Source organism: Salvia miltiorrhiza, chromosome 7, assembly GCF_028751815.1.
Source record: "Salvia miltiorrhiza cultivar Shanhuang (shh) chromosome 7, IMPLAD_Smil_shh, whole genome shotgun sequence".
In the NCBI taxonomy this organism is placed as follows: domain Eukaryota; kingdom Viridiplantae; phylum Streptophyta; class Magnoliopsida; order Lamiales; family Lamiaceae; genus Salvia; species Salvia miltiorrhiza.
The window spans coordinates 58,237,028-58,252,278 of record NC_080393.1 but is presented as its reverse complement, the minus strand read 5'-3'; the positions used below and the strand labels follow the sequence as shown (position 1 = coordinate 58,252,278).

The following is a 15,251-nucleotide window of genomic DNA, read 5'->3' as shown; positions in this document are numbered from 1 at the left end:
ACCGGACCTAATTAAGGATAATTAAGCCGGGGAAACCGTGACTAATGGAGGGATATTAGAAGCGGGGTAGAAAGGGGATAATCAAACAAGGAAGGATCACATTTCATCATTTAATTAAAGGGATATTTATCATATAACAGAAGTTTAGTCGTATAGACTCAAATAACTAGTAAGTTCAGATATCTCTGACTTATTCAAAATAACATAAAACTTCTGAGTACGCAGCGGAATAAGGTTCTGATTACATGTATGAAGACATGTAACCCTAGAGTTCATTAGTACATAATAAGACAAAAGAATCCCGCTCGTCACTTCATCAATATCGGCAGCTGCTCAACCTGCACATTTAGAAATATATGCAGGGCTTGAGTACAAAAGCACTCAGTGGGCACGTATGCCTAAGTATAAAAATACATACTTCAAAAATGTAAATTGTCATGCCATCATAAACAGTACAGCAAGGGAGTTTTTCGCTAAAAAGGCCCAAGCTTACTAAATTCATTTGTGATTCTTAAAGTTCGACTGCAGTCTAAGTTCTCTTGTAATCTATCATATCTGGAACTGTGTGCCGGAGAGGTGGCCACCTCTCACGGTCACTTGACCGGCCAACCCGCTAGATGACTCACGGTCACTGGTGTACACTAGCCCTGGCAGGATAGCTATCAACTGCTCAGGACCCGAATTCGATTGCATAATAAAAGTCACATCAGATAGATATCATACTGAAATTTAAATATTTTATGGCAAGACAATATTTGAAATAACTTCAATTAATTTAGTCATGAAATAACTTGCTTGAACGTAACATTTAAACTCATTTGATATATATGAAAGTAATGCCCACCTGATAGCAAAACTTTGCTACAGATTAGTGACTCCTTGACGAGCTCTTATTCTTGCGCTCGACCTTTAATCCGAGAAAATAACGTAAGACTTTAAATCGAGAGAAAATTCTCAATTAAATGAGAATGCGTAATTTAACTATGCATGAATCTCGTATGCATGAACTATTATTCTGAGATAATAATCAGGGAATTTCTATTGTTAATCCAGATTATCGGATTTAAACAAAAGCTAAGTCTCGTCTCATGAAGCCGGATAATTAACAAAAATTAATCCGTTCTCTTAGGGTGTTCTAATCCGCCAATTAAATAAATCTCGCTCTTCGTAGTCAATAGAAAATAAATAAATACTTCAGCTTATTCGCTTTATAACCTCATAATTAATCGGACTTAATAAATAGGAATAAATAATGTTATAAGATTAAATAATTAAAAGGCTCAACATAAGGCAGCCTAATAATTAATTAAGTAGTAGTGGGCTTGAATAATTAACAGGAGATGCCCAATTGAAATAATTCATCGGCTCAAGTAATTAAATAATCTTGGCCAAATAAATAAATAATTTGATTAGCTGGGCTCAATTAAATAAATCAAACGAGGCCCAACGAAGATAATATAACAGCCCAATTAAAATAAAATAGATGGCTTCAATTTAAATAAATTCGGCCCAATGAAATAATGTAATAGAAGCCCATCTGAGTAAAATAACTAAGGCCCAACTGAAATAAAATAACTAAGGCCCAACTGAAATGATACAGCAGCCCAAATATGTGAATAATTAAAGGCCCATATAAATAAATTCAGAGGCCCAATCAGTAATTAAAATCGGCCTATATAAATAAAATCAGAGGCCCAATTCATAATTAAAATCGGCCCAATCTTACAATTAAAAGAGAAAGGCCCAATTACAATAAATACAACAAGGCCCAAAAATAAATAAATAATGAAGCCCAAAGAAAAATAAAATAAAGGCCCAAATTTTCGGCCCATCTCAATTAAATAGAAGCCCAAAACAATTTGAAAAGCCCATCCCTAAAATAACTCGGCTCTCTCTCTCTTATACATCACAATTCACGCCTTTCTCTCTCTGGAAACTCGTTCCCTTCTTCTTCTCTCTTGCTGAAATCCAATCGAGCTCTCTCTCTCTCTCTCGATTCTTTCAGCCGATGCGCCAGCCGCTGCCGCCGCTCCGAAATCCGGCGAGTCAGTTTCTGCCACTCCAAGGTCCGATGCCTCCTCGCCTCTCTTCTCTCTCTCGTTCTCAGCCCACCAAATTCGGGCTCCATCGATTCAGCGCCGCCGTCTTCCGATTCAGAGCAGTCGCCGACTCCCTCTCAAGATCTGTTCGTCTCTCTCTCTCTCCCGAAGTCACCGCCGTCCGAGCTCGCCGGAGCGAGCGGCGACAACCACTGCTCCTTGGTTCTCTCTTCTTTCTCGCTGAAGCAGGCCCGACATCTCTCCCTCCGCCGACCAACCCCCGCGTCCAGCCGCCGTCCACCCACTGCTCTCTCTGAATCGACGGGCAGCAGGAACACCTGGCCACTGCCGCCATCGATTTCCCGAGCCCCGACGCCGCTGCTACTGGAAGGCCGGCTTCGCCGTGTCGCTGCTTCGATCCGCCACCGCCGCGGAACCGGCGAACGGCGCCGCTGCTGCTGTGCAATTTCCAGCGAAAGGTGTCGCCTCGCCTCCTCCTCGGAGCCGTTCAGTTCTGATTCAGACGTCAAGGCAGGGAGTCGAGCCCTGTCTCTTTTCCACCTCCGCCACCATGGTTCTGCCGCCATCTCCTTCGCGTTCCTCCGGCGACCAGGGAAGAGTCCGCCGTTGCTATCGCTGTTCCCGGGGTCGATGAGGTTCGAGTTATGCCACGCCGCTGCTGTTGCCGTTCTCGGACTTCACCGTGACAGCAAGAACTGTCGTCTTAATCTTCGTCACAGCTCGGCTGAATAGGGCAGTCGCCCCCTTCCCATTCGAAGCTAAGTTCTACAATCCTATGATATTCTATTTTCGATCATATATTATGCACTTCGATCTGCTGCTATTCTCATAGCTCGTGAAATCATGGTTATTCTATACTCTTGTTATGAAATGCTGTGGTTTTGCTACTGATTATGCAAATTCTCAATGCAATTGAATTGTGTGGAAGCTTATAGGTTGTTGGTTATTCTAGGTGACTACCGATTATGCTGTTCTTTCTGTACTAACTCAAGCTCATTCTAGATTACATAAGTGTGTGACTTTGCTAAGTCCATTATGCAAATATACATCTATACAGTCTGCTCTTTCTAATTAATCAAGCTTATTGGATGATATGCGAACTGGATGAATATTTGGTATAGAATTAATACCTTGAAGTATAATTGTTGGTTGACTGTTGTTGCTGAGTTGAATGAATTGGAACTCCTTTGAAGTTGGCAGTAGTAAATGAAGTCTTTCTTCGATAATTGCAGGATGGTGGAGATGATGATTAATAGAGGATTGGCAAAGTATAGTGGTGGGCAAAATATAGTGGTGGGCAAAGTAGTGGGGAGCAAAGTAGTGGAAGATAAAAAAATAATAATAATGTAGTGTAGGATTAATGATGTATTTTCTATGTCTCGGTGATTCTGTAACTGTAATAAAATACTGGCTTCGATTCTGCTTGATACTGTATTTACATAAATCTCGATTTCGACATGTGATATCTCTCTAAAATCGATAAGTTATAAAATGAATTTAAATTAAATCCGTAGATTTAATTCGTTCGTTGTTCTGATATCTAAATTAAATCCGCAGATTTAATTAACTTCTTGAGTCGGAAATAACTCACGACCTAAGTAAAAATAAAATAAAATTCCATCTCGCTTAAATAAATAACGTGACTTTGCTAAGTCAGTTATAACTCTGAAATAATATCATTGACTGCTTTAACAATATAAATTCAGGATCATAAGCTGAATTCATATCAGGATAATAACCGTTTTCATTTACTGATGAACAAAAATAAACACTCATTACTGGATTTAAAATATATAAAAGAGCGGGTCACTACATGTGGGATCAAATATATACCTTATAACTAATTAAAAGTAAATATTCCTATTGGGATTCATGATTTTAAAAGTAAATATTCCTATGATGATTCATGATTTAATATTTAGGGTTTAATGTTCATGGTTTAGGGTTTAGAGTTTAAATAATAGGGTTAAGTACCAAATTCCCCCCTATCGATGGCGTCCTTATCTCGTTTAGCCCCCTAACGTCAGGGGGGAGAGCTGCCCACTACCTCAACGTGGCTTTATCGCACCAATTTCCCCCCGCCTTTTAACGCATGTTAACGCCGTTACAAAAAATCATTGGAACAGTCCCTACGTCTTCCTCTCGCCGGAGACAGTAGCAGCGCCGCTGCCTTTTTCTTCCAGTAAAGTAATTATTATTGTAATAAAAAGTAACCATTGATATGACAAAAATGAAAAAAAAAATACAATATAAACGTAATTATAGAAGAAGAAAAAAAGAGGAAACAAAATGCAATAAGAAACACAAAAAACGTAATGAAAAAAGAAAAACGGAAACAATGAAAAAAATATGCAAAAAAAAACACAAATAGAAAAAAAGAAAAAATAACGCAAAAAGAGAGAAAAAAAACAGAACAAAAGGGAAAAAACAAAAAAAGCCGGAGACAGTAGCAGCGCCGCTGCCTTTTTCTTCCAGTAAAGTAATTATTATTGTAATAAAAAGTAACCATTGATATGACAAAAATGAAAAAAAAAATACAATATAAACGTAATTATAGAAGAAGAAAAAAAGAGGAAACAAAATGCAATAAGAAACACAAAAAACGTAATGAAAAAAGAAAAACGGAAACAATGAAAAAAATATGCAAAAAAAAACACAAATAGAAAAAAAGAAAAAATAACGCAAAAAGAGAGAAAAAAAAACAGAACAAAAGGGAAAAAACAAAAAAATGTTATAGACAAGATTCGAACTCTGGTGGCTGATAAATGGAAACTTTATCCAACCACTGCACCAAACTCTATTTTGTAGTTAACAAAGAAACAGTTATTATATATTAACATGCAATTCCAGATCAGCCCATCCCATACCCTGACCCGCCCGACCCGCGCCCAAACCCACCCGACCTGCACCCCGACCCGTCTCATGGGGTGAGGTTGACCTCACCCAAGACCAACTCGTTTTATATTGACTTCTATGCACTATCAAACAAAAGAAAAGAAAAACAAAAGGAAAAAGGGCAAGAGAGAGAGAGGAAATGCTTGGTTCTTGTATCTATCTATACCGCACGTTAATCAATTGTTTTGTTAAAGAATGAAGACAGATTTGCATTAATTAGCATATATATAGTTTAATATGAAAGATTAGCTAGTAAAAAACACAAAATCTTGAGTACACCCGGATAGAGGTGCGCTAAAATAAAAACCATTCTTATCCTATAAAATAAAAACAATTTTAGACCCTTGATTCTTTATATTTGGACGGCCAGATTTGGAGGAGATTTGGCTGAGATAATTAACGCTTAATATTTAAGGGGGATACGAAAGTAATTACTACAACATTTCAATAAATATCCTTTTCCCTAAATAACGGGATCACGTCATTTCATTGAAGTATGTTGAAGAATATGTTTTCATTTTTTTATTTGTTGAGTGTAATTTAAATTCATCCGTTCATAGCTTCTTGGTTTCATTCCTTCATGAAATTATATACTAATTTGTTCATATGTTCTTACATTCATTTGTATGAAATTATTTGTTCATGTTTCATAGATTCGTAGGTTAAGAAATAAAAGTTCATCAGATTCATATGTACAGTAAATTATTTGTTCAGAGGTTCATAGGTTATATATAGATGTTCATTGGTTCGTAGGTTATGAAATAGATGTTCATAGGTTCGTAGTTTATCAAATTGAAGTTCATAAGTTCATACGTTCTAAGATTCATTGCCATTTTTCCAATCATTGCAAATCTTTAATACCCCATTTAATTTTCAGGAATATCTCAACAGTGTATAGGGAAATACGGAAGGCCCAAAATATTTCCCTTTAAACCCCCAAACGATATTGTTGTTGAACCATTTTATTTAATACCGTGAACATATAATTTGCACCATATTTAATCACAGCCGTTAAAGATCTAACAATCTACGGATATAATCTATTTTTAATTTATAGACTAATAGCAGTTTTCTATATAGCGGTACCCACCGTACAATTGGGTTGATCCGTATCCAAAATAGTAATATTTATATGATTTGGGTCAGGATATGAGTTCAAATAAGGATACAGGTCAAAGTTTAAGTGAAGGTGCAACCCAATTATACGGTACACCCGGATGTAAACAAGACCACCTCAGTAAAACATATATATATAGTATAAGCTGATCGAGATCTATTGTTAATGAAAATGAATTTTAATTTTGGAATATCCCTTTATAATATTTTATAATTTAAACTCCATTGTTTGATTCGTACATATTTAATCAAAAGAGATAATTATTGTAGAAATACTGATAATTAAAATGAAAATTTCAATCATATATACATTATCATTCGTAAATAGGAAATCTCTTAGTGGCTTTAGTTATGATACATAACTAATCTAAAATGTCTTCACATTCGTACAAAATTAGATAATTGTAACCTGCCAAATTTAGGAAGCTTTACATAATATTTATCTTATATATGTAATAGGAAAATGAATTTAATATGTAGTCTATTTACTACATGACATCTAAAATATCATTATTCAATATTTTCTCAAAATATAATTAGGGTTAGAAAAGAACCACATCTTTTCATGAGAATTGAGAACCATGCACAAATACATAAAATACATGAATAAAAGATGGTAAAATCGTGAATAATTAAAATACGTAAAATACATAAACAAGAGATTTAGCTCATGTGTGTGTATTATATTTAATTGTTCATGATCTGATCATCTCTTATTCGTATATGTAATTTATTTGTTTGTTCACACTTCTCAAATTTCACGAAAAAAATATGATTTTCACCTTGTCCTTTACCTTGACATTATATGTTGAAGAATGAATAAAATAACATTTCTACAAAGACTAAAGTTTATTACTAGGAAAGTGAGTATCAAACTCACCTCAAGTGTCACTTAAGTAGGAAATTATGCAGAAAATTCTCTTCGTGATCACTTTAAAAAATTGTCATTATATAAACATCTCCAGAATTCTTGACTGCCTCAACACCATCAACAACATAATAAAGAAATTAATATATATTCGCAATCAAGCAATGGTTAGAGAAATAATTAGAAAAAAGCTTTACGATGCAGCAACACTAGGTGATGCAACAACGTTTCAACAACTACTTCAAGAAGATCCATATCTTCTCGATGTAGTTTCGTTTCCCGATTCGAGAAATCTTCTCCACATAGCAACAAGAAGCGGACAAGCAGCCATTGTTGAAGAGATATCAAGGATCAACCAACATCTAGCCAGGAGTTTGGACTCCCAAAAATCGTCGCCTCTTCACATCGCAGCAGCGGAAGGGACAGTCGAAATCGCCTCAAAATTGCTAGCAATCGCCCCTCAGACGTGCTGGCTGCGCGACTGCCATGGCATGAATCCAGTTCATATTGCCGCCATGAATGGGCATGTTGAGATCTTGGAAGAGTTCATTCGACGCGACCGTTTGCCTGCAACGGAGAAGGTGGATCACAGACAGACCGTCTTGCATTTGTGCGTGAAACATGGTCAGCTTAGAGTATTGCAGGTTTTAGTGAACCATTTTCGTGAGCTTGTCCATTTGCAGGATGATTATGGAGAGACAGTCTTGCATTTGGCTGTTAGGTACAAACAAGTTGAGGTTAGTAAGTTGTCTATATCGACTTTGTCACTTGATTAATTGACTCAGTTTTGGTTTTAAACATTTTATTTTTATGAGTTAATGGGCTTAATTAGCCCTTCTTGTATAAGAGAAGGAAAAAATGCCCACCCAAAAAAGAATATGGAAAAACTAACCTTTTTTAATGTAAATATACAATTATACCCTTAATGATATTTTTAATAAAATCGTGTAATAATTACGAAAACTGTGTAATCGTGTATTTTACAATGTTAAACATAAAGTGTGTATAACAACATAAAAGTGTGTAACAGTAAAATACACTATTACACACTTTTTCAAAAATCGTGATAATCGCAAAAATCATGTAATAATCTATTTTATGAAAAAGTGTGTAATAACGTAAAAGTTTGTAATCACGAAAAAGTGTATAAACATGTAAAATACACTATTACACATTTTTTCGCTTCTACATAGTGTGTAATAGTTGTTACATACAAAAATGTATTTTAGTCATAAATGCTATTATTTTCATATTTTTATTTGTATGGCTATAATTTCCTATGACTAATTAAATGGTTTTGGCTACATTAGCTAGGGTGCTGCCTCTTATATTAATGTGATTAATTCACCTTTACTTCAACTACTGACGTCTGATCATCTTAGATTGTGCGGTATTTGGTAGAAAACACAATGTTCAAGGAATTCCAATCGAGAAACAGCTTTGGACATCTCTCGCCAGAGCCCCCAAGACACAATTCAATCTGAGATAAGAAAAATCCTCGAACAAATAACGACAATAAAATTTTCAAATCTCAGTTTGAACAAGGTGTCGATTGAGTTGGTGTTGATGGTTGCGGCCCTGATCGTCGGCATGACGTTCCAGGCGTCGATCAACCCTCCCGGAGGCGTGTGGCAGGACGACTCGGCAACACACGAAGCCGGCACACCGATCATGGCATCTACATATCCCGAAACGTACAATGAATTCGTAGTTGATAACATGGTGGCTTTTATTTTGTCAGTGCTAACAATCTTATGGCTCAGTATACCGTCGCCGGTGCCGGAGCCGAAACTACCTACGTGGATGGTTATCTTTACCGGATATCATTTATCATTGGCATTTTTCACCTCAAGTTTTATAAAGTCCATAAAGCTGCTAAATCCTCCAACAAAAGATCGTTCTCTCATCACAGCAGCTCTCACTTCCTTCTTCGGTTTTCTTGGACTTATTCCTTACTTTAGATACGGTCCACACATGGTGTCCTACTTCTGCAACTATGTTAGAGCTTGGCGTCAGAGCTTTGTAATAACCAGCAATTAATCATATATAGTTAGTTATCTATAGCTATATTAATAAATCTTGGTTGTTAATTCACAACCAGTCGAATTCATAACCAGAATTTAATTCGCAGCCAGAAGTTTTTTGTTGTGAATTCACAATCAGTCAAATTCACAACCAGAATTTTTTTGTTTGTGAATTCACAATCATAATTTATTTCGGTTCTAAATTCAAGTAGTTGTGAACTTAAGTTTTTAATTAAAGTTTGAATTCACAATTAAAACTAGAATTTATTTTGGTTGTGAATTCAAAAATATTAAATGATGAATTCACAGATGTGATCGTGAATTCAAGAATATTAAGTTGTGAATTCAAGAACATTAAGTTGTAAAAAACAAATTGACTTAAGGCACAAATACATAAAATACATGAATAAGGCATGGTAATTTTGTGAACAATTATAATAAGTAAAATACATAAACAAGAGATTCGGATCGTGTATGTGTGCTATTTTTAATTTTTAATGATATGATCATCTCTTGTTCATGTATTTTATTAGTTTGTTCACGCTTATCAAATTTCACGAAAAAAATATGATTTTCACCTGGTCCTTTTACCTTTACATTATATGTTGAAGAATGAACACAATAGAATAAAATTTCTACAAAGACCGAAGTTTATTACCAGGAAAGTGAGTATGAAACTCACCTCAAGTCTCAGTACTTAAGTAGGAAATTATGCAGAAAATTCTCTTAATGACCACTTTAAAAATTTGTCTTTATATAAACATCTCCAGAATTCTTGACTGTCTCAACACCATCAACAACATAATCAAGAAATTAATATTCACAATCAGGCAATGGTTCGAGAAGTAATTAGGAAAAAGCTTTACGATGCAGCAACACAAGGTGATGCAACAACGTTTCAACAACTACTCCAAGAAGATCCATATCTTCTCGATGTAGTTTCATTTCCCGATTCAAGAAATCTCCTCCACATAGCAACAAGAAGCGGACAGGCAGCCATTGTCGAGGAGATATTAAGGATCAACCAACATCTAGCCTGGAGTTTGGACTCCCAAAAGTCGTCGTCTCTTCACATCGCAGCAGCAAAAGGGACAGTCGAAATCGCCTCAAAATTGCTAGCAATCGCCCCTCAGACGTGCTGGCTGCGCGACTGCCACGGCATGAATCCAGTTCATATTGCCGCCATGAATGGGCATGTTGAGATCTTGGAAGAGTTCATTCGACACGACCGTTTGCCTGCAACGGAGAAGATCGATCACAGACAGACCGTCTTGCATTTGTGCGTGAAACATGGTCAGCTTAGGGTATTGCAGGTTTTAGTGAACCATTTTCGTGAGCTTGTCCATTTGCAGGATGATTATGGAGAAACAGTATTGCATTTGGCTGTTAGGTACAAACAAGTTGAGGTTAGTAAGTTGTCTTCGACTTTCTCACTTGATTAATTGACTCAATTTTGGTTTTAAACATTTTTATAATAGCAAAGATTATTTAATCAAATATTGATATAATATTAGTATTATTTTTTTACTTGGAAAAATGATCTATTTGATTACACAACTAAACAACTTTAAACAATCTTTAGTAAATTAATAAACTCTATAAAATTAATCAATTACTCTCAACTTGGGTTAGTTAAAAAAAGCATCAATTTCGATTCGTTTAAATCCCTATATGGGGACGGTAGGATGAGATCCGGTTCCCACAATTTTATATGTATCACCATGTTCCATTCTTATATCTATTATTTTAAAAATAATTTTTATTAAAATAAAATTTATTATAACACTATGAATTATACTTAAATTTTATTTCAAATAATTAATTTTTTAAAAAAGTATATACTATGACTTTGAATTTATCAACCAATTATTAGCTAATAAAAGTGAAATTAAATGGTAAAAAATAATTATATACCCTAATTTGATGGAATAAACCCTAGTTAATAATCACAAAAGTAAACTAATTAAACCATATAAAATTGAAATTGAAGAAAAAAAATAAGAAAATAAGTAAAATTGAAAGTGGGACACGAAGTGGGGCATAAAATGTGGTACACTGAATCTCGTTCCAGAGTGGGTGAGGTATTAAATTTTTCCAAATTTCGGTATGTGTATTTGGTTAAACCTTTACTTTTTAAATATGAGCAATTCACCTTTATACTTCAAACTACTGACGGTTTGATCATCTTAGATTGTTCGGTATTTGGTAGAAAACACTGGAGTAGAATATCAATGTTCAAGGAATTCCAATCGAGAAACAGCTTTGGACATCTCCCTCCAGAGCCCCCAAGACACAATTCAATCTGAGATAACAAAAATCCTCGAAAACATAACGACAATAAAATTTTCAAATACCTGTTTGAACAAGGTGCCGATTGAGGTGGTGTTGGGGATTCTGGCCCTGATCGCCGGCATGACGTTCCAGGCGGCGATCAACCCTCGCGGGGGCGTGTGGCAGGACGACTCGGCAACACACAAAGCCGGCACACCGATCCTGGCGTCTACCGATCCCGAGAAGTACAAAGAATTCGTAGATGCTAAGGGCATGTTTGATATAGGTCAATACATTGTATTAGCATATTTATCCATCGTTATGTCTCAGTTTGGTATTCTAATCCATTTTGCGGACGGCCCGGTAAAATTCTTAGGCCCTAACTTATTAATGCGGTTTAACCCCGCTTATGAATACCTCGCCCCCCCTCCGATAATTAAGCCAGCTCTGTATTGCTTAATCCTATTGTCGTATTTGCCCTCATTTTTTTAACTTTCGCCCAAATTTCATCAAAATAGGTTTCTCCCGCTCTTCATTCTGAAATATTCCTTCTCTCGCCGCACTTGACCCACGAAGAAGAATCGTCTTTTTCACAGAAGCATCTCACGGTAAGGGCTAACCTTTCACTCTCGTCACTTCACATTCATTTTTTTGTTTTCTTTTTTTCTTCTTCAATTTCTACGAGGAGTTCACCGACTCAAATTCTAGGGTTTATGGTAAATCTCTGCAGAATTAAAATTCGTCTCTTTGATAGATTTGTCAGTAGTTAAAATTCGTCTCTTTGATAGATTTGTTTTCCCAATAGAAATTTTCCCAGTCATTTTATGTTTTGCTTGGATTTGCTATGATTTCTTTTACTGATGACATGCTTGAACTATGTTTTGACAACATAAAATCAATTGTAACTAGGCGCCTCTAAGAGCAGCCACAAACTGCGCCTAAGAATAGATTTTGGAAGATACCAAGGTTAGTGCATACCATATCTATATCGGAATATGAAATGAACTTACATTATGTTCATACTTTTTAAAAAATGTAACAGAGATTTTGTTCACAATTGAGCAGCCTGTGCTTATAGTTTGGTGTTGAGTACTGTTGAAATTTTTCTTGTTAATAAAGTTCAATTTGACGATGAAATAGTGTTTGCGTTTAAGTGGATTGTTGGTCATGATCTGTCTACGTATTTTCATGTACATTTGCTTTTGAACTGTTCTTGAAATGGTGATGAAATAGTGATTGCTTAATTAAGATGCATGTGAATGATTCTGCCTTCATTTTGAGTCATGATAAGTTGATGTTGTTTGTTTTGTTTGCACGAATTTGTCTGTTGAAATTAATAAAAATTACTCCACCTGGTTCAGTGCAGAATTGTTGAATCACCTCCACAATTTGTTTTAGATGTCTGATCGGGAACATCCGCGGGAGTCCGATATCTTGTTCTTGCTATTGCAAGAAATAATGCGTCAACATGTGGTGCAGCTAGCTCTAGTTATTGCCTATTTTGTTAGGACTAACTCAAGAAAAAGAAAACGTGGGTTAGGGACCAAAAAATATGAGATCATAGGTAGAATTCCAGACCAAGAAAAACATTTAAATAGATTGATAAGTAATAATGACATCGACTGCATCGCGAACTTGAGAATGGATCGTAACACCTTCGGGCGGTTGTGTCGCATATTGCGGGAATTGGGAGGTTTAGTAGATGGTCGGTTCGTGACTGTGGAGGAACAAGTGGCTATGTTTTTGTCTGTGTTAGCTCATCATAAAAAAAATAGGATTGTACGATTTGATTTTTGGCGTTCCGGGCAAACGATATCGTATTATGTACATGCGGTATTAGGAGCAATATTGAAGATACACGGAATTTTTTTATCCAAACCAGAACCTGTAAACGATGACAGTACAGATCCCCGTTGGCGGTGGTTTAAGGTAGGTAAAACATTATTGTACACCTTGTTATAACAAACCCACTGTTCTCAATTTTTATTAATATTAACTATTTATTTATGTGTCTCACCTAGGGTTGTCTAGGGGCCTTAGATGGGACATATATTAATGTGATGGTGAGCAACAACGACAAAGCACGATATAGGACAAGGAAAGGGCAGATATCAACCAATGTGTTAGGTGTATGTGACAGAAACTTGAGATTTGTTTACATTCTTTCCGGGTGGGAAGGTTCCGCAGCAGATTCTAGAATCCTAAGAGATGCCATTAATAGACCACATGGTCTAAAAGTGCCAAAGGGTAATACTACAACTATAACTACTTATTCTTTAAATTTGAATTTAGTTCATATATATATAGCTATTTCATCAAATGAAGCTTAAATATTTCTTATGTTGTGGTTTGTTGGGGCTTCATTAGGCAATTACTATTTGTGTGACAATGGTTACGCCAATAGCGATGGTTTTCTTACGCCTTACAAGGGTGTGAGATACCATCTCAAAGTTACCTATAAGCCAAAAACATATAAAAAATTTACCTAATCAAACTAAATATGGCAGAAAATTATATATAACTCTCTAATTTTCTTTCATCGCACCTTAGTGCTTCAACGTTTTCATTGCTATATTTCTTTGTATAAGCCAAAAACATATGAAAAATTTACCTAATCAAACTAAATATGGCAGAAAACTATATATAACTCATTGATATGGTGAATAAAGTCATAACTGAATACTTAAATAAATAGACAGAGATATCCAAAACAGTTGCAACAAAATATGACAAATAAGTTCAAAACACATAAAGCTAACAATAATTTAGGCGAATGCATCAAGTTCTAGATTCCAAAACAAAGTCAAGATCGATCATTTGGAGAGTTCTCCAATTTAAATCTGAGACAAAATAAACATAAACCATGTTCCAGTGAATACTGGATATGGTGGAGTCAATTCCATATGCAATGCCTTACCCAAAAAAGTACCACATCTCAAGTCGAAGTGGATCCAATCTACTTGTATTTCTCCTCAAGTAGGTAGTAGACGTAGTCCGTCTTTGCTTCATCCGGTAGGCTAGTAAACACATCGAGGCGCTCCACTTCTTTGGCAAGCAAGTCGGTAACCTCAAATTTCGCTTTGAGAGACAACCCCGGGATTGAGTTCAATTGTGCAAATACCTCCTTTCTTGCCTTGGATATGTCGAAGTCGTAGCCCATTCTACTTGCGATTATCTCAAGTCGCTTGTCGGTGGTGCGGGTAATCTCGCCCATCATCTCAAACATCTTGTCGAAGCCATCGCATTTCTTTATTTTCTTGCGTGGCACACGCACCTCAGTTGCAGGCTACTGATTTTGGCTAACACTATCACCGGCATCGGGGGTCTCGGACACGTCTTCAAGCGATACATGATAGTCACCATCAACAAGTGGCTGAGTAAGATCGATGTTCCGATACATATCATGCGCGGCCTCCATAAGATCTTCAGCTACGTCTCCATTTGCCCTGTCCTTCCCAAATATTTCAGCCCATTGGTCCAAGTAAGGCCAACTCTTGTAACGCATTGTGCGTGCATTTCCATCACACTACAATTTATTTCAACGTGTTAGAAAGATTATGAAAAATGAATTCATTAAACTTAGATAAAGACAGCAACTCACTTTGACGATTTGCTCCCATTGCTCGTCATTACAATCCACCATATGCATGCCATTCACGTTGAAGCCCACTCCACTCCTCTTCAACATTTGTGATAGTGAATAGTAGTTTTTCTTCCATGTCGTTGTCTTCGAGTTAATATGCGGCATGCCCTTCAAGTCGGTTGTTGGAAATACCTTTTTCATGGCATCTTCCAATTTGTTCAAGTAACCTGCACGAAATCCGTTGTCGGATTTCCAGCCTTGCACCACCAGTTCTTTAAGCGCAGCTAAAAGCACCCCTTCCTCTTGAGTTGACCAACTACGTCGTGTTTTGTCGGTCCTATTTAATCGGCAACCGCGCACAACCCCACCGCTGTTTTCTGCGATATAAACACATAACACCATGTACACAAAAGCATATGTGAGGTATCAACATA

General features: G+C 36.3%; 2 protein-coding genes across 2 annotated transcripts; both read left to right on the top strand.

Annotated features, from left to right (window-relative positions):
* The first annotated feature begins 7,103 nt into the window (after positions 1-7,103).
* LOC130994507 (ankyrin repeat-containing protein At5g02620-like) lies at positions 7,104-7,715 on the top strand. Its single transcript, XM_057919549.1, has one exon. The coding sequence runs from the start codon at positions 7,104-7,106 to the stop codon at positions 7,713-7,715; it is 612 nt and encodes a 203-aa protein (XP_057775532.1).
* A 1,979-nt stretch (positions 7,716-9,694) lies between these two features.
* LOC130994506 (uncharacterized) lies at positions 9,695-13,623 on the top strand. The gene is made up of 4 exons (XM_057919548.1): positions 9,695-10,369; positions 11,154-11,597; positions 12,633-13,163; positions 13,256-13,623. Exons 1-4 carry the CDS (start codon positions 9,797-9,799, stop codon positions 13,562-13,564), a joined length of 1,857 nt encoding a protein of 618 aa, XP_057775531.1. The 5' UTR covers positions 9,695-9,796; the 3' UTR covers positions 13,565-13,623.
* Positions 13,624-15,251: the final 1,628 nt, after the last annotated feature.